The sequence below is a fragment of the Cheilinus undulatus genome, linkage group 20, assembly GCF_018320785.1.
Source record: "Cheilinus undulatus linkage group 20, ASM1832078v1, whole genome shotgun sequence".
NCBI classification, from domain to species: Eukaryota; Metazoa; Chordata; class Actinopteri; order Labriformes; family Labridae; genus Cheilinus; species Cheilinus undulatus.
Window position 1 is genome coordinate 3,922,658 of NC_054884.1, and position 18,968 is coordinate 3,941,625.

At 41.1% G+C, this 18,968-nt stretch overlaps 1 protein-coding gene across 4 annotated transcripts in view; it reads right to left on the reverse strand.

The window, feature by feature from the left end:
* Nucleotides 1-18,968, reverse strand: part of cacna1g (calcium channel, voltage-dependent, T type, alpha 1G subunit) — a 451,566-nt gene that overhangs the window by 237,112 nt on the left and 195,486 nt on the right. For all 4 annotated transcript variants that reach the window (XM_041814821.1, XM_041814822.1, XM_041814823.1 and 1 more), the window contains exon 5: nucleotides 5,847-5,944. In XM_041814821.1, the coding sequence (XP_041670755.1) occupies nucleotides 5,847-5,944 (98 nt within the window). The remainder of the gene's footprint in view (nucleotides 1-5,846; nucleotides 5,945-18,968) is intronic.

An 18,968-nucleotide genomic window follows, 5' to 3' on the forward strand; every position in this document is an offset into this window, starting at 1 on the left:
ATGGATGCAAAAAGAATTCCAAGGATCTGAACATCCCCCAGAGTTCAGTTAAATCTGCCTAGATCAGACCATCCTCACAGACTGAGTCAGCGTGCAAGAAGGAGACTAGTGAGAGAGGACACCAAGACACCTTTGACTACTCTGAAGGAGGTCCAAGCTTCAGCAGCTGAGATGGAGAGACTCTGCAGACAACAACTGTTGGCCGGGTTCTTCACCAGTCAGAGCTTTATGGGAGAGTGGCAAAGAGAAAGACACTGTTGAAGAAAACTCAGATTCAATCTGGACTACAGTTCACCAGAAGGCATGTGGGAAGAAAGTTCTTGGGTCTGATGAGACCACAATGGAACTTTTTGGCCATCAGACAAGAGGCTACTGCACATCACCATAAAAGCCCTGTCGTCTCTATGAAGCAGGGTGGTGGCAGCATCATACTGTGGGGATGTTTCTTGGCAGCCATTCCAGCTTGGCAGCTTGAAAAAATTAATGGTAAAAAATATGAATGGGGCAAAATATAGGAAAATCCTTGAGGACAATCTTATTCAGTCTGACAGAGAACTACGGCTTGGGAGAAGATTTATTTTCCAGACTATGAGCATACAGAGAAAGCTACACAGAAATGGTTTAAAGACAACAAGGGGGATGTTCTGGAGTGGCAGAGTCAAAACCAAGACCTCAGTCCAATAGAGAATTTGTGTCTGGACTTGAAAAGGGCTTTTCATACCCAAACCTCGTGTAACCTGACAGAGCTTGAGCAGTTCATTAAAGAAGAATGGAGTAAAATTTCAGTGTTCAGATGTTTGAACCTGACTGAGACCTATCCACACAGACTGGGATGACTGGGAAAGGGCCACTTACACACCTGTATAATACATGCCCTGTTCAATCACACATCCTGTTAAATCCTGCTATCTCCTATGCATGTGTAAAAAGAGGCTGCCACCATTATGGTCTGTATTTAAATGAACGTTTAATAAAGGGTGGGATCAAGGAAGGAACAAATTAAAAGAGACCTCTGGGTGGATAAAGTGCTCATGATTTATTTAAACTCTAATGTGCTCAATAGAAATCCAATCAGTGCTTATTAAACTCTCATAGTATCTGAAAATAATACGTGCGGGGGGCTGGAATAATATGTGTATAATAGAAAGCAGGGGTGGAGGATGGAACGAGCAATTCACTGTTTTGTGTATTTGCAATATACAAGCGTGATAGCGTGCATTTGTGAGTGTAGCAATGAAATTCAGACCTTTAATAAAAGGCAGTGAGTTGGAAAATTGCACATAAATCAGTCCGTTCCAAAGATGGTTATCCTGGGAAAGCCATAACATAGAGACACAGAGAAGGCAGCGCTATATGAAGGCTCTGACCTAGTTTTCAGTCTACCTGCATGAGCACCAATCACATCAGAAACTCCAATAGAGGGACGGAGGAGTAAATCAACATATGGAGCAACTTATTTTATTTTAAATACTAATTTACATTCCCAAACCTAGCAATGATACTCCATGTCTGAATTAAATTTTCTGCCCCTGTTTGATGGCACCTGTCATTAGTTTTCAGCTTCCAAAGATCCTTCAAACAGAGATGTAAGGAGAGATAACAGGCTTCATGCCTCTGACCAGTATGAGAGTTAATTTGCTTTGTAAAAATGCAGGCTTTTATGGGAATATTGGATCACTGTAATGTGCACAAACTTATTCAAACATGAATGACTATGTACTGCAGTAAAACTTGTTAGGGAGATTAACCGCCAGGCCTCAGGCCTCGATTAAAAACCCAGTCTTTCATTCAGTGTGAAACCGTGCAGCTCTGTACTCAAAATTTTAAAGCCGTTCCCTAGCGAGTGCTTCTTGGTTTGCAAAGCTGCACATAAAACTACCCAAACACCAACAAGTTGTCCTTTTCTACTTGAGCTGTCAAACAATCCAAATCAGTAACTGCATTTCAAAAACTTCATCAGGATTAATCTCCTGTTTCAATACATTTAAAATTCCATCATATGCTCTTAAATCTTTGTTTCATTTTGGAATTTTGTACTATTTTAATGTAAGGGTAATTTACTTCCTGTTTGGATACATACCCACTTTTATTCTGAAAGAAGGCGCACTTAACCTTGCAAAGCAGATGGATACGCCCATTTCCTTGTTTTTCACTGGTGAATCCATCTTGCAAAGCTCCCGTCTGAACCGTTTGGGTCCAGTTAGAAAAAGACAGGACCAATTGCCAACGAGGTGCAGTATTTTGAGGCACGACAGAGTTGTGATGTAAACAAGCAGCAGCAAGAGGGGGTACAATAATAGCAGAAGAGATTAGCGTTGATGTTGCTCAGTAGCTGCACGCGCAGCTTGATAGCAGCTACGTCAAGTGTTTTGTTGCTCTGATTGGCCCCTAGAGATGTGACAGACAGAACATTCATCCAATCAAACTCAGAGTTATTTTCAAAGCCTCTGCCTTTTCTCAAATGTTTCCTATTGAAGCTTTCCCAGATGGATGTGTGAAACAAATCCATCTGGCTTGTCAGGTTAGGGGGGACTCAAAGGGAAAAAGGTTGGGAACGACTGCTCCAGCCAATCCCAAGTATGCTGGAAATGACAGTAAAGCACTGAATTGATAGGAAAAAACACCGCAAATGAACACATCAAGATTAATGCATTAATGCTGACAGTGCATGTTCAACATTTTTTTTATATTTACTTTTTACCTTAGGATAAAATGTTTAAAAAAATCAGCGTAAATCAGTGGTTTTCACCTTTTTTGCCCAAGGCACACCTTAGATCATGTCAAAAATTTCAAGGCACACCAAAACCATACCTATGCAAAACAGCCTTCTATATGTGAGAGTGAATCCAGGCAGGCCACAGAGTCAAGCCCTGCTATATAACTGAGATCAGCTGATCTCACACAACCTCATCAGCTGATGCAAGCTGATTCATTCATTCAACACGCTATTGGCCCATAACACTCAAGCTGCCATATCAAACTGCTCTATGCTTTGCTTCCTTCTGTATGCCACTTTTTACAACCCTCCTCCCCCCCAGCTCCTCTTTTATTCTGCTTCTGACTTCATCAGTGTCATTATGTTGTCATTATGTTGTCATGATGTTGTCATGATGCCTTCTCAGTCATATGCTTGAAAGCAATGAGCGCAAGTTTACAACTGCTAATAAAGAAATACATTTATAACCTCACATCATGTGTGTTTCTTGACAAAGAAACTAAAGTTATTGCGTAGGTGTAGGTTAAGTTTATGGTTGCACACCAAGACTTGGCTCAAGGCCCACCAGTGTGCTCCACACCATTTGATTTAACCTCCTGTGGTCAAGCCTGTTTAAGTTGTTTCCCGAGTGCAAGACTTAGCAAAAGGTTCTCACAAGCAGTTGCACTTCCTTTGTACTTGGTAGCATGTTAAATAAGATAGAGAATATTTTACCAAAACAAAGCTCCAGTAGGAGCACGTATGTGCCATTTTTTAGTAAGTGAAATCAATGTTGAATATCACAGAAAAGTTTGACTTCACTGCCAACTCTAAACCAAGGTCAGACATGTTAAGAATGTCTAACATTGAAGAGTTTTGGGAGCTGTTGGCTTAAAATATTGAGCATTTTATCCCATGTAGTGTCCCGTAGTGACCAACAATAGAGATTTTCTCTGTTTGATTGAGACCAAGATGGTCACAGAGGCCTCTGCACGCTCAGAAGTCACAAGTATAGACAAACCGAACGGAAAAGCAAGAGAAGAGTCCTGAAGCTGGTGCATGCTGCCTCTGTGATGTGTCATTAATGGAACACCAAAAATAAAAAGAGGAATGTATGCAAGATATAGTAAACAGACTACATTAGCATTAGCACTGAGCTAACAAATGATTTCAGATCATCACTGATTTACCTGCAATGGAGGACAAAACAATGAGCTGTGCATGTTGTAGCCAACTTCAGGGAAGATCACGACATGTGAGTGTATCTACATAGAGTCCTTTTGTGACAGGATGTTTGGCAAATTAAGCATACATCCTTTACAGCAGTGGTTCTCAACCTTTTCAACCCGTGACCCCCACAATTAAGGTGCCAGAGACCAGGGACCCCCCAGGACTGTACCTAAAAGTGGGTGAACACAGCCATGCACAATCAAGAATAGTCATGTGCAGACAAGGCCGTCCATAAAGGGGGGATAAATGGGAGAGCTTTCTAGTGCCAAGCCAAACTGGGGGCCCATGTAGGTCTCAAAAAACAAATCTCTTTTTTAATTATTTGTGTAGTAAAAAGCCTGCTTAAAAATATAAATCCTTTTTCAAAAATTGTTTTGAAATACCTAAAATGGGTTAATAATGACAAAAATGGTGGGAACATTGGTGAAGCTGGATTTTAAAAATAGCAGAAACAGGTTAGAAGTGGCAGATAAAACAACAAAAAGGCAAAAATGGGTTAAAGTGGCAAAACTGGGCATAAATTGTGGTAAAAAGGGAGTTAAAATATGGCTAAAATGGCTTTAAATTGGCAAAAATGGATGGAAATTTGGTGAAATGGGATGAAAAATGTATATAAACTGTCAAAAAAGGGTTAACTGAGAAAAAAATGGGCATATATCGGCAGGTTTAAAGTGGCAAAACAGGCAGAAAAAAGCGGTGGAAAGAGTTTAAAATGACAAAAAGATTTGATAAATGTTAAAAATGTGTTAAAATGGTGGGGAAAGTGATGAAAATAGGTAAGAAAAATTGAAGAAATTGGTGTAAAGCAGCAACAGTGTAATTTTAAAAAAAATTCTTAGTTTTTTTTTAGGGCAACTGGAGACCCCCTCTTAGTGTTTCATGACCCCCATGGGGGTCCCAACCCCAAGGTTGAGAACCACGGCTTTACAGGAGTTCTATCATCACCTTTACAGCATCTTTAAACACCATGGCTGGAAATGGACACACATTCTCTAGCATAATAAATCTGCAAACATCCCACAGCAGAAATTTTATGGCAGTAATTAAACGGTGTTAATTTTAGCAGCTATTTTCAATTTGAGTCAAATGAAATGCATTTTAGTTTTAGTCACATTTTAGTCATTTCTATCCTTTTTAGTTTTGGTCAAGTTTTAGTCGATGAAAACTCAAAACATTTTAGGGCGCATTCACACCAGAGCTGTTTAGTCCGCTTTAAAGGAACTCTGGTCCGTTTCCCCGGATAGTTCGGTTCATTTGGAGTGGTGTGAAAGCTCACACGAACTCTTTGGTCCGTTTGGCAAGGAAAGTGCAACAATGTTGCCATTTCTGTTCCAAAACGGACCGAGTCCCCCGGACTATCAGGTGTGAAACAATCTTAGTCTATTTTTAGTCCAAGCATTTATTATCTTGCTTAAATCTGGTACAAAATCATGGTAGTGTGTTCTCTGCACCCTGCCAAAGCTGGGGTCCCTGCTTTCTACAGCTGAGAGGCAGAAGAGAAACAGATCGATGTTTTTCAACAGATTTACCCACAGTGGAGAAATATCACGGATTTTGAATGTCAGACAAACACTAAATTACATTTTAGTCTAGTTTTAGTCATCTCAACGAAAACTAAACTTAGTTTTTGTCAGTTTTAGTCATCACAGATCTATTTTTGTTAGCTTCAGTCTAGTTTTTGTCATGGAAAAAAGTCGACGAACATTCTTAGTCATAGTTTTAGTCAACAAAATTAACACTGTAATTAAAGGGAGACTATGTGTATTTCAAATTACCCAGGAATAAGCTTTTAACCTTATTACTGCCTAAATTTAATGTGCCGTTTATTTCTTTACCAGGCCAGCATGTTGTGGTATTCAGGGACAGAGACTTTAAAGAGGTTTAAGGTGTGAGAAGCCATTCGGTTTGTTTCTTAACTTACTCGGCACCCTGTTGATAGCTCTCAGCGGTCTCAGCACACGGACTGTCCTCACTGCTGAAAAGCTGACATTCTGCAGGTTCAGCGAGTACTCCAACATCCTGTAACATACAGACAAAAGGAAACATGTTTATTTAAAGCAACAACAAACCAAACACTTTAATAACTATTACAGCTTTGCTTAATGTAGAACCTGCCCAGGGAATAAGAACACAGAAAACGCACAGGCAATATTGTGTAGCCAATTATACAGCGCATGTATTACATGCCACTCTCTCTGGGCAAGTTATAATTAATCCTCTAATATCCCAAACCACATTTACATTCTTGCCTTTAGAGACAACTGCACTACATGTGTTCTGGCAAACAATATGCTTTCATTCCACTGCTTATTGGACTGCAACTAACAGAGCAGAAAGTAGGGAAAACACTGCACAGCACACATGCAATGTTTGTGTGTGCCTGACAAGCACATGCATATATTCACATGCACCTCCATGCACACAATCAACCTTCAAAGCAGTGAGCGGCATATGTGCAACCCCTTTGAGATGTCAAGAGCGGGTGCAGCACTTGTCATTGAAAGAAGGATGTGGCATCCCCGCTACATAAAAGAGCAGTATCAGATCAATCTGCCTTGTAACCTTGAGACAGCACAAACACTTAACAGCCTCTCCAGCAGCTCTTTAAAGCTCTTTCAGGCTGTGATGGGAGGTTAGAGGGACAACGTTTAGAGCAAAGCTGGGCTGCTGAATGCTTGAAAAAACGTTTTTCTAGTTTCTTGATCAGTGTTTATCATTACCTCTTCTCACACTCACTCTCCTTCTTGGTGCATGTGCGTGTGTGTGTGTGTGTGTGGAGCAGATGCTGAGCACATGTGCAGCCTGAAGAGGCGCGCAGATGCAGGAATTCCCTCCTCACACCAAGTCCAAGTCTGTCCACTGGACAAATTTCCAACACATGTAGAACAGTGTACACATGCAAATGGACAAGTTTTTGGTCACCTGGAGCTAGGAGCTCCCTTTAATGGTCGTGTTATTGTGTGGTGTTCTTTCTAGTTTGTCGCACCAAAGACCCCCACCCCACACACACACACACACACACAGCCACACTTAGAGCAGACAGATGGCCTGCTGCCTACAGAGAGAAGGTAAATGGGTGAACAGTTAAAAGGACAGTAAAGAAATGCTCTCCTACAACTGCTGAGGGACTCTAACAGAATCTGCTAGTCCCTGGGACCACATCAGCAGCTGTGCAACGTTCAGCCATAGCCTCCATACACCAGCAGGTCAAAAGGAACCAGGCTGCTCATGAAAACATATTACATTATTCCAAAAAAGTTGGGGCGCTGTGTAAAACCTAAAAAACTCAGAATGCAATGATATAAACCCATATTTTATTTGCAATAGAACATAAACTACAGATCTGAATTAGATGGCAGCAGTTCATCTCAAAAAAATCTGGACAGGGCCACCTTAACCTTGTGTGGCGCCACCCTCTTTTGGTAACAATCATACCTAGATCAAAATTGCAATTTCAGCTGAAATTGCATGGGGATGCTGAGAGCTAAATTGTGGAAGAACTGCTGAAAATAGCCAAAAGCACAAAAATAGATCAAAATAGCATAAAAATAGCATAGAATAGCTTAAAATGGCATAACAGTAGCTGAAAATGGCATTCAATTGCTCAAAAAATGATTTAAAAAAAGATGAAAGTAGCCTAAAAAAGCTGAAAACAGCCCTAAAAATAGCTGAAAGTAGCCTTTAAGTACCTGAAAATAGCATAAAAGTTGCTGATTTGGGCCTTAAAGTCACTGAAAATTGCATTCAATGGCTGAAACATTATAGTAATAGCTGAAAATAGCATGAAAATAGCCATATTAGAAATGAGAAAAATAGCAGTCGAATGACGAAGAAACTGAATTTTTTAAAGTTTAAATGGTGTCGATACGATGAAGAGGAGATAGTCGGCACAGAAGAATAATAATAAACAAAATGGCCGACGTGAATATCAATAGTGTGGATGCTCAGCATCCCCACTAAAAATGTAAATGTCTGGGAGGTGAGGAGACCAGTTGATGGAGGAATGTTGTCCCATTCTTCTCTGCTGGATTTTTCCATATCTGATGCTTCAAATGTTTTCTATAGGTAAAAGGTCTGGACTGTAGTTCAGGCCCTGGACTCCTCTACTGTGAAGCCATGCTGTTGTGGTGGATGTGGTTTAGCATTGTCCTGCTGTCTTGTCCTCTGCTTTTCAGCATTGATTGTTCCTTTCCAGATGTTAGCGCTGCCCACGCCATAGGTGCTAGAACTGAGCCAGGAGATCAACCTGGATGGTTCCTCTCCTCTTTAGTCCGTCCAGTTCATGGATTTGTTTATTCACAAAAGGTCACACCAGGACAGTGGTTCTCAACATTGGGGTTGGGACCCCCATGGGGGTCGCAAAACACTGAGAGGAGGTCGCAAGATGCCCTAAAAAACTATGAATATTTTTTAAACTACACTGTTGCCACTTTACATCAATTTTGCTAGATTTTTACCCATTATCACTTTATCCCATCATCCATCCATCCATTTTCTTATACCCCTTATTCCATTCCAGGTTGGGGGTGGGCTGGAGCCTATCCCAGCTGTCATTGGGCGAGAGGCGGGCTACACCCTGGACTGGTCGCCAGTCAATCGCAGGGCTGACATATAGAGACAGACAACCAGGCACGCTCACATTCACACCTACAGCCAATTTAGAGTGATCAATTAGCCTAATGAGCATGTTTTTGGGGGTGGGAGGAAACCGGAGTACCCGGAGAGAACCCATGTGTGCAGGGGGAGAACATGCAAACTCCGCACAGAAAGGCCCTGTTCGGGAAGCAAACCAGCAACCGTCTTGCTGTGAGGCAACAGCGCTAACCACTGCGCCGCCGTGCCGCCTCTTTATCCCATCAACTTTGCCAATTTTAAGCAATTTTTGCCACTTAAAACCCATTTTTACGCACGCCAATGAAATCAGCAGGGGGTTATGTAAAGGCTTCCGTACCTTTGTTTATTCATTTGTTGTTTGTTTGTTTGTTTGTATGTGTACCTGATAACTTGAGCACGGAAAGTTGGGTCTTCACCAAACTTTCAGGGAATATTGGGATAGTGACAGGGAAAAATCGATTAGATTTTGGTGATGATCCGCGCACCCATTCGATTTTTCTCAGACTTCGAAATTTTGTACACCATAGAAATCAATAGTAGCGTGAGTTCCTCGGTGGCGCTGCTTAGGCGTGGGTCTGCCGCCTCAGACGGCCATTCTAGTTTCCCATTTAAAACCCTTTCCCCCACTTTTTTTCTGCCTGTTGTTGCCATTTCTAAACCAATTACACTTATTGTTCCCTCCTTTTACCCATTACTGCACTTTTTAACCACATTTCACTGTGCTCGTTTTGCCACTTTAACCCATTTCTACAAATTCCTGCCCATTTTTCTCTTAGTTAACTCTTTGTGCCAGTTTATATCAATTTCACATCCCATTTTGCCAAATTTTCCACCATTTTAAGCCAATTTAAAGTCTTTCAGCCACTCATTAATTCCCCTTACCACTATCTATGCCCATTTTTGCCACTTTAACCAATTTTTGCCACTTTTTGCCAATTTTATCACATTTTTGCCACCTCTTACCAGTTTCTGCTACACTTAAAATCCGATTTCACCACCTTTTCCACTGTTTTTTTGCCATTATTAACCTATTCTAGCCATTTTTGACCCATTTTATTTTTGTTTCTAACAAAAGAGATTTGAACCCATTTCTAAGAAGGCAATCTACCACACAAATAAACAAAATATATACTTGCTTCTTCAGTAAGAGTGGTTATTTTCAGGTTAAAGCCCCCCCCCAATGGACGGCCTTGTCTCCACATGACTGTTCTTGAATGTGCATGGCTGTGTTCAACCACCCTCAGGTACAGTAGGGGTCCCCGGTCTCTTGCACCTTTATTTTTGGGGTCCTGGCCTGTAAAGGTTGAGAACCACTGCACTAGGACTAAGAGTATATAAAACTTTGTTGTACCAGTGGGCATCAGATTGATGAAGGGGTTTCAAACTTAAGACCGGGGGGCCAAATCCGAGCCTTGGAACAGTTAAATCTGGCCCACAAGATTATTGTTTGTGTAAACAGTCTGCATGTCTAGGTGCTTGATTTTATACACCTGTGGTCATGGAGGTGACTGGAACACCTGATTTACATTATTTGGATGGGTGAGTGAATACTTTTGGCAATATAGTGCAATTCCTTATCTTTTTAACTTTTTGAATTGTAAGACCTTTCATAATCAGTGCTAAGTTTTTTTTTTTTTTTTTTAATAACTGGTGAAATGAGGTTGACAGTTAAAGAGGTGACTCTGTTGGGTCCTCAGGTAAGAACTGATTCCAGAATCCGACCCCTGCTGTGATTGAGTTTGACACCGCTGCTCTAAAGACAAAGCGTGTTCTAAATGACATATTAATAAGATCAGTGGTTCTCAACCTTGGGGTTGGGACCCCCATTGGGGTCGGGAGACACTGAGAGGGGGTCTCCAGATGCCTTAAAAAAATTACGAATATTTTTTAGATAACACTGTTTCTACTCTTTAACGAATTTTACCAAATGTTAACCCATTTTCATCACTTTTTGACATCAATTTTGATGATTTCAGCACATTTTTGCCACTTAAAACCCATGTTTGTCCATCTTAACCCTTCACCTACTGAATCTAAAAATGGCGATTTGGACATATTTTGTTATTATAGCTGTAAAATAGTCAGGAAATGCCCTAAGTCTGAGAGCTTTGGTCACTTTTCCCAGGAGTACTTGAACTTGGCTTTTCAACATCTGCTTAATGATTATTGGACATTATATGGAATTGTCAGCAGTTTAAAAGAAGAACAACACAAAAACGGACTTGTTTTTCATGGCTTTTATGAGAAGAAATGTTGTTCTTGCTCATGAAGTTTTGATTGGACATTTGAAATGTGAACCTATACATGTTTAGAACAATCAGCAGTCATTTTTGGAGTCTAGGACTCTGGGTGTGCAGAGCAGGGCAAAAGATAACTATATACATAGGAGACAATTAGTGCAAATAAAGGTGGAAAAATGCATTCTCAAGATATTGTTATTGCACATGACAGACACGCAGAAATGCCACTATCTAACACTATTATCTGAAAACTAAACACCACTCTCACTCACTTTCCTTTTACTCTCTTCCTTCACTCTCCTTTTTCACTCGTCTTCTGCCAAAGCTGCTGTTTTCACGGTGCTGTTCGACATTACCGTAATATATATGCTACACAGTATACATTGCCGGAAAGCACAGATTCTCAGCTCTTTGTCAGCGTTGGAATTTTTTTGATTGAGCAAACTTTGGAGGAGTTACAGTGTTGAGAATCTGTGTAGCGGTCTTGCGATACTTCTGGATTTTTGCTATGAATGCCCATGTCATATGGTTGCGAGTACCGTAATAAACCATATATGTGCGCATGCCCACACTTCTCAGCTTTCAAACACCACTGGCATTTTTCTGATCGGGCAAACTTTTGACAGAGTTAATGTAATAATACTCCGGACATATAAAGCACAGCGCCGGCGCCGGGTCAGTAGGTAAAGGGTTAAACCCTTTCCACTACTTTTGTTCCTGCCTGTTTTGCCACTCCTGAACTAATTATTGCCACTTTCTGCCTATCGTTGCCTCTTTTGAGACTTTATTGCCTCTCTCAAGTCCTTTTTACACCGCTTTTTGCCTATTTTAACCACAGTTAATCCATTTTTTACCACTTTATATCAATTTTGATCTCATGCCACCTATTTTCCACCAACTTTTTTGCACTTAAAAGCCATTTCAACTACTTTGTAAATCCCCTTGAAAATCTACCACTTTTTGTGCCCATTTTTGCCACTTTAAACCAATTTTGATTATTTTTTTGCCACTTTTATCTCATTTTTGTCACTTTTTACCATATTGTGTTCTTTCAAAATTCAATTTCACCACCTTTTCACCATTTTTTGCCATTATTAACCAATTGTAGCCATTTTTAACCCATTAAAATTATGTTTAGAACACATTTTTTCATCTAAGGAAGGCTAAATGAATTAATAAAATTATATATATTATTTTGATAAGGGTGGGTGTTATTCAGGGTTAAATATAACTTCACAGTGGACCATGGTTTTGCTGACCTCCATGGGCCCAAAGTTTGGCTGGGTCCCAGAAACCTCCCCCTTTTATCCCTCCTTATGGACAGCCTTGTCCACAACTATTGTCCCCGGTCTATGGCATTTTTATTTTGGGGGTCATGGGCTGAAAAGGTTGAGAACCCCTGAATAGGATTATGATAGGGCAGATGGGATAACCATTATCTATGTGAATTTATTTGATACTTCCAGGAATATAGGATGATAAGCAAAGTGAAAATAACAAACCCAAACATAGCAAAAAAAAAGGCTCAACGCCAGACTGAGAATGAAATGAACTGAAATGCCAGTTTAATCTGGTTGTCAGGCCATAGCAGCAGAAAAAGAACAAATAAACTCTCTGTGGCTTCAAAACTGAATTTCATAGTTCCTACTGGAAATTCATGCTAACATTATCAGAATACCAGAGGAAAAAGTCATGTGTCAGTGCCACAGATATGCCATAAATCTCCTGAGCAATAGAATATAAATATTAGGGTAATTTCTCGTCTGACAGAGTTACATAAACAAACTTAAAAGCAGATGATGAACGATGTCTGTTGAACAATAGTCCATGCAAAAACACTTGCTGCCTCTGATGAAAGCCAGATGAAGTTTGGTGCACTGAGTGAAAACTGACCTATCTCCCCCCATCTGGAATGAAGAAACAGCCAAGGAGAAATGGAGTGTATCAAACAAACTATGGAAACGACAGGAAGTTGTGCTCTGTTTTCGTCAGAGTCCGTGCCAGTGTTGATGATGCTGTTGCAGGGAAGGGCAGCGGGAGGTGGACTACGAAATGAGAAGCAGGAGAGGACGGGGGAGGCCCGACCTTGGAGGGAGTTTGCGTGAGGAGAATTCCCAAACGAAAGCAAACAAAGCAGATTTGCACACAGCAACCGAATTGAGGGCAAAACAGTTTTACATCTTGTCTACACACCATGACGTGATACTTGTGAACATCTTGATATAGAGGGATCACAACAAGGACAAACTCGGAGGAGGCTGTAATGAAATTCATAGAAGTCTTACAATAAAAAACGCTCCCAAAGAGGTATGGCGTGGACAAAAAGCACACGCATCTTCCTCTGAGAGTGCAGACAGTTTGTGTCTTCCTCCCCTTTCTTATCTGTGTGGATGTGGATGTTTGTGCCAGAGCAGCCAGCCACATGATCGATGGTATACATACAGCTTTCCAGACATCTCTTCCAAAAACAATGGCAACAGTAGCTTGGAACAGGTAGTGCACACACAAACAAACACTTAAGAAAATGCCACCCAGAAAGCCCTATATTAGGAAAAGTACTCCAGGCAGCTCAGAAATGTAGAGGAGGGTCCGGAGGGGGGGAGTAAACCCATACGTCTTCACTTAACCTTTATCTGCCTGCTGCTCTGTCTTTGTCTGACTCAGCCTACCACACCGTCCTCCTGCACAATGGCTCACGGTGCATGATGTAAAATGATATTGTCTTTTATAAGAGATAAAAAGGAGTCGAGTCTAAATATTAAGTCTAGAAAATATGAACTCATTTTTGGCCGAGGTATTTTGCCCAATTTTTGCATGCAAATCATCATGGACTGACTGAAAAAGTATGAGTTGAAAGCCGTAGACTGATGGGATCATATTTTTATGCTCGATTTTACACGAGGGAGTAGGATTGGGTGGTGTCCATGTTTCCTACCCTCTCTAAATGCTACCAGGATATAAAACATTACCCCCAGGTATTCATTAATCACACTATACAGGCTCCAGGAGCGTAGCACGGGGGGGGGGGAACAGGTTCTGATTACCCGGGCCCACAGCAGGGAGGGGACTTTAAGAAGCCTGCAATAAAAAGCGTGTTTTTATGTATTTTTTTCTTAGTAATTAGTGTGATAATTGAATCAAAGTGACTAAATTAATCAGTCTACTGACTGACTTTGTACCAAATAGATATAAAATAAAATTCTAGAGGGGCCCTAACCCTCTTTTAAAAATGTCCAAATCCTGTAAAGTGCTGCAAAATAATGTGAGTAAATTTAATTTAATCATAGTAAAATATTGTTCAAAAATTGGGAAATTATGAGCCAAAAATACATTAAAATGCATTAAATTTATAAAAATGATGCAACATGTGTTGCTTGGCCAGCTGGTTAAGGGGGGCCTTGTGCAATATTCTTTCTCAGGGCCCAAAATCCCTCGCTAGGCCCCTGCAGGCACCTGTCACATTTCCTCTTTAAAAGAAGAACAAAGAACAGCAGCGAGTTGTTTTCTGTTCAAAAATGATAAAAGCCGTGTACTGACAGTCGTGGCTCCTCCTCCAGCCTCTGGGACCTTGAAGAGTGGAGAGGCACAGAATCCACATTGCTTGTAGTCCAGTGTGAAGTTTCCACAGTCAGTGGTGATTTGGGCTGCCATGGCATCTGCTGTGTTGGTCCACTGTGTTTTCTGAAGTCCACAGTCAACGCTGCCATCTACCAGGACATGTTAGAGACCTTCATGCTTCCTTCTACTGACAAGCTTTATAGAGATGCTGATTTCATTTTCCAGCAGGACTTGGCACCTGCCCACACTGCCAAAGGTACCAAGAGCTGGTTCAATGACCATGGTGTTACTGTGCTTGATTCTGACCTGAACCCCATGGAGACTCCATGGGATATTGTCAAGACGAAGATGAGAGACACCAGACCCAACAATGTAGATGACCTGAAGGCTGCTGTCAAAGCAACCTGGGCTTCCATTACACCTGAGCAGTGCCACAGGCTGATCGCCTCCATGCCACGCCGCACTGATGCAGTAATTCATGCAAAAGGAGGCCCAACCAAGTATTGAAGGCATAGAAGTGAACATACTTTTCAGAAGCCTGCCATTTCTGTTTAAAATATCCTTTGTTTTAATTGATCTAATGTAATATTCTAATTTTTTGAGGGACTAAATTTTGGGTTTTCTTATCTGTAAACCATAATCATCAACATTTCAAAAAATAAAGGCTTGAAATGTTTCACTCTATGTGTAACAAGTCTATATAAAATATGGTCTTCACTTTCAGAAAAGAGTGACAAAAATTATTGAACTTTTTCATGATGTTCAAATTTTTCGAGATGCACCTGTATGAGAGGTTTACCAGATAGATATGTGAAAAACAGGCGTGCCAGGTTAAGAATGAGACGTTGATCTAGATTAGTCAGGTGAATCAGAGGTATTTCTGACGAGGAATAAGATGGGCTGATGTCCGGGTTTTTGCAGGTGTAGCTATTTGTTGTTGTAGCAAGTGTTTCTCCTTATTATCACATTCAAAGGATAGCCAATCAGTGCTGGTCTCGACCGGTCTTGATGGAAAATCCAGAATCCAGCCAGTCAGAGATTGAGACAAGACCAAGACATTCAAGATGCGGTCTTGAGACCGGTCTCAAAACCAACTTCCTGTGACTTCTTTTCACTCAAAAGCCTTGAACAGAACTGACTATCTGAACATGTAAACCACTGAATCCTTGTTATATCCTGGTTTATTTGAGAAAGACTGCTTCCATTAACAACGCCCACTCTGGAAATGTTGAGCGCTGTCTGACCATGATGGGCATTTACATGCAAAGTGCTTGTACCCTGGATAGAAACAATTCAAGCATGAAAAACCAATATTCATAAGAGCTATGGAATCATGTCAACAGCAGTAATTTCTGAAAGCTAATTTCTTGTTTCAAGCATGACTTAGTGTTGATTTTCCATTGTCATACTCAGCTGCAGATCCACAGTGTGGAGGCAGATTCACCCTTAGATAATATCTCTGCTATGATATTATTGGATATTTCCCCCTACTACTGCAGCTGCTTCTTTGTCCATTATGTTCTTTGTTGTTGTTTACCACTCAGAAAGAAACTTGTCATTTTCACTGCCCTTCTATATCACTCACATATTGTTTGCATCAGAGATAAGCGAGCTGTCAGAGCCATTGTCCCTGAGAGAAAGGGATGTGATTGATGGCTCTACAATGCGGCTAATGGAAGTGTTTTTCTAGTGTGCATATGTCTTTAAAGACACTTTAAACAATGACAAGTGACACCAATAGACATTTAAACAACACCAGCTCCTTGCATGAGCATCTCCTGATGAGGGTCTGATGTTATCAAAGTGCATGTGGCCTCATTAGGGAGACATGCAGAAGGAAAAACTACAAAGAACAGACAGATGGAGTGTTTTCATGCTGAATCTGATTGAAAGGCTTTCATCATCAACACTTTGTACCATCAACCCACTCTGCTGCTTATCTAACTCAGATGGTAACCAACTTATCCTCAGCCCTGAGACTGGATATCTCAGTCACTGCAGGAGGATTCTCCCTCAACTTTTATCAGAGAACCAGAATCTAACATCAGGTAGGTGAGGACTGAGAAGCTGATGCGTTCAAAGGGTGAACAGAACTTCAAGACCAAGAACCGAATGTACTGAACTTCTTCCCACCTCCTATTTAAGATGCTGGAATATGAAAACAGTTGGAAATGATTAAACCAAGACAGATATCCCAGATCTGGTAATACTCCAGTTGAAAATCTTTCTTCATTACAAAGTGGAATGTGTTGAGAACAAAATAACACAAGAACAATCAAAGGAAAGCAGGATCATTAACCCATGGAGGACCGGATTAAGAATCAAAATAAAGTGGAAAAATCAAATCACAAATTCCTCAAGTCAACTCAAAATGAAGCTCAGTGTTTGTATGGCCTCCATGTGCCTGGATGCACTCCCTACAATGTCTGGGCATGCACCAGCCAACCACGGTCAGAGCCATCATCCACAAATGGAGAACACTTGGAAAAGTGGGGAACCTTCCCAGGAGTGGTCCCAGAGTTCAACATCAACTCATCCAGGAGGTCACAAAAGAATCCAGAACCACATCCAAAGACCTGCAGGCCTCACTGGGCTCAGTTAAGGTCAAAGTTCATGACTCAACCATCAGAAAGACACAAAAATGGCATCATGGGAGAGTTCCAAGGCCAAAACCACTGCTGACAAAAAAGAGCACAAAGGCTCGTCTCACATTTGCCAACAAACATCCTGATGAGCCCCAAGACTTTTGGAGAAATATTCTGTGGACTGACGAGATAAAAGTTGAACTTTGTGGAAGGTGTGCAGCCCGTTAGATCTGGCATAAAAATAAAACAGCATCTGATAAAAAGAACATCATGCCAACAGTCAAACATGGTGGTGGCAGTGTGATGGTCTGGGGCTGCTTTGCTGCTTCAGGACCTGGACCACTTGCTGAGATTGATGGAACCGTGAATTCTCCTGTCTACCAGAAAATCCTGAAGGCCAACGTCCGGCCATCAAATCATGACCTCAAACTCAAGTGCTCTTGGGTTATGCAGCAGGACAAGGACCAAAAACATTTCAGCAAGTCCACCCCTGAATGGCTCAACAAAAAAAGAGAATGAAGGTTTTGGAGTGGCCAAGTCAAAGTCTGGATTTAAATCCAACTGAGATGCTGTGGTGTGACCTTAAACAGGCAGTTCATGCTGGAAAACCCTCCAATATGACTGAGTTAACACAATTCTGCGAAGAAGAGTGGGCCAAAATTCCTCCACAGCGATGAGAAAGACTCATCACCAGTTATCACAAACACTTGTTTCGCCACTTTGGCTAAAGTTATTCTCCTTTTCTTCCTCTTTTATGTCAAAATCCCTTTTTTTTAGTGACAAATTCAACCTGGTCTGTGGAACTGGCCGTACAGTATAACTGTTTACATGGAGTTTAGCATTTAGAGAGGTGGATTTCCTATAAATGATGGAAAGCATAAAGCCATCTCTATCTTTAGAAATGTCCACATCTAAAAGTCAACTGAGCTTTTACTGTAGTGTAAAGAAAGTTTGAGGTTTTTGTTTTATCTAGACACTGATGAAAAGACTATAGCTGTTTCTTAAAGTCCAGGATCCTGCCTCTGTAGAATGGATCCTCCTGATTTGGTCCTTCTGAGGCGAGGCTAGAGTCCTCACGAGTGTCCTCACGAGTGTGCGTGATTACAACACAGGAACAGTCACTCTCAGACCCGGCAGCAGAAGAAATCAAAGTGGGAGGGGTTCGCTCGAACACCTTCTATCCAGTGTGGATTAGATTGTAATATAATCATATAATCATATCCATAATACAATTAAATGATAGGTTCATATCCTATTGCACCACTTTAACTGTCCAGCTTTACTGTGATGCCAACAAAAAACATAGATGATGGGCAGAAGAGCTCCGTGTTTGAGTCGCATTTCCCCAAAAAATAACATTAAAAAGGAATCGTTCCCATTCTAAACCCTTGCATTGGTAGCTCCAGCGCTCCCAATGCATTTCTATTTTTCACCGCGGGTAGAATTGCAACCAAATGTAGAGCAAAAATTCTTTTTGCATATGAAACAGGAGGTGTAACACTAACATATCACACATTCAATGTCTTCCAGAGTACTGTTTCCTTCCAGAAATATCCTTCTTTTGCAGAAATGTAGAAAAAAGGAAACACAAGTGCAAACTCAGAAACAATATAGTATGATCCAGACTGCTGCTTTTTACAGCGCTTCCTTCTTTACGTTTACGTGATGGCGTATAATGATGTTTCGTCTGCAGAAACCAAGCGGCAACCTCCGGTCCTGAAAAATGAAGCCAATGCGGAAGTGCAAAATATTGCTATACCGCGAGTGTCCACTTGAGGCTGGCTGCAGGAACACCGTTCTTCTTTCTACAGTCTATGGTCTCAACCAAACTTTGGATCAACCTAACGGCCCGCCCACTAAGCGCAACTTCCTGTCAGCCTGCTAGCTAGCATTCTGGTCGACAGGAACGGAGCCTCTGCCTGCTGAGCTATCTGTCAATCAAATGAGACGCGGCAATCAGCTTTCATCCTAAATATAATCCAAACAATCGTGGTACAAAAAAATTCAACCCCATACAGTGGGAGCACAATAATATTTTTATAAACA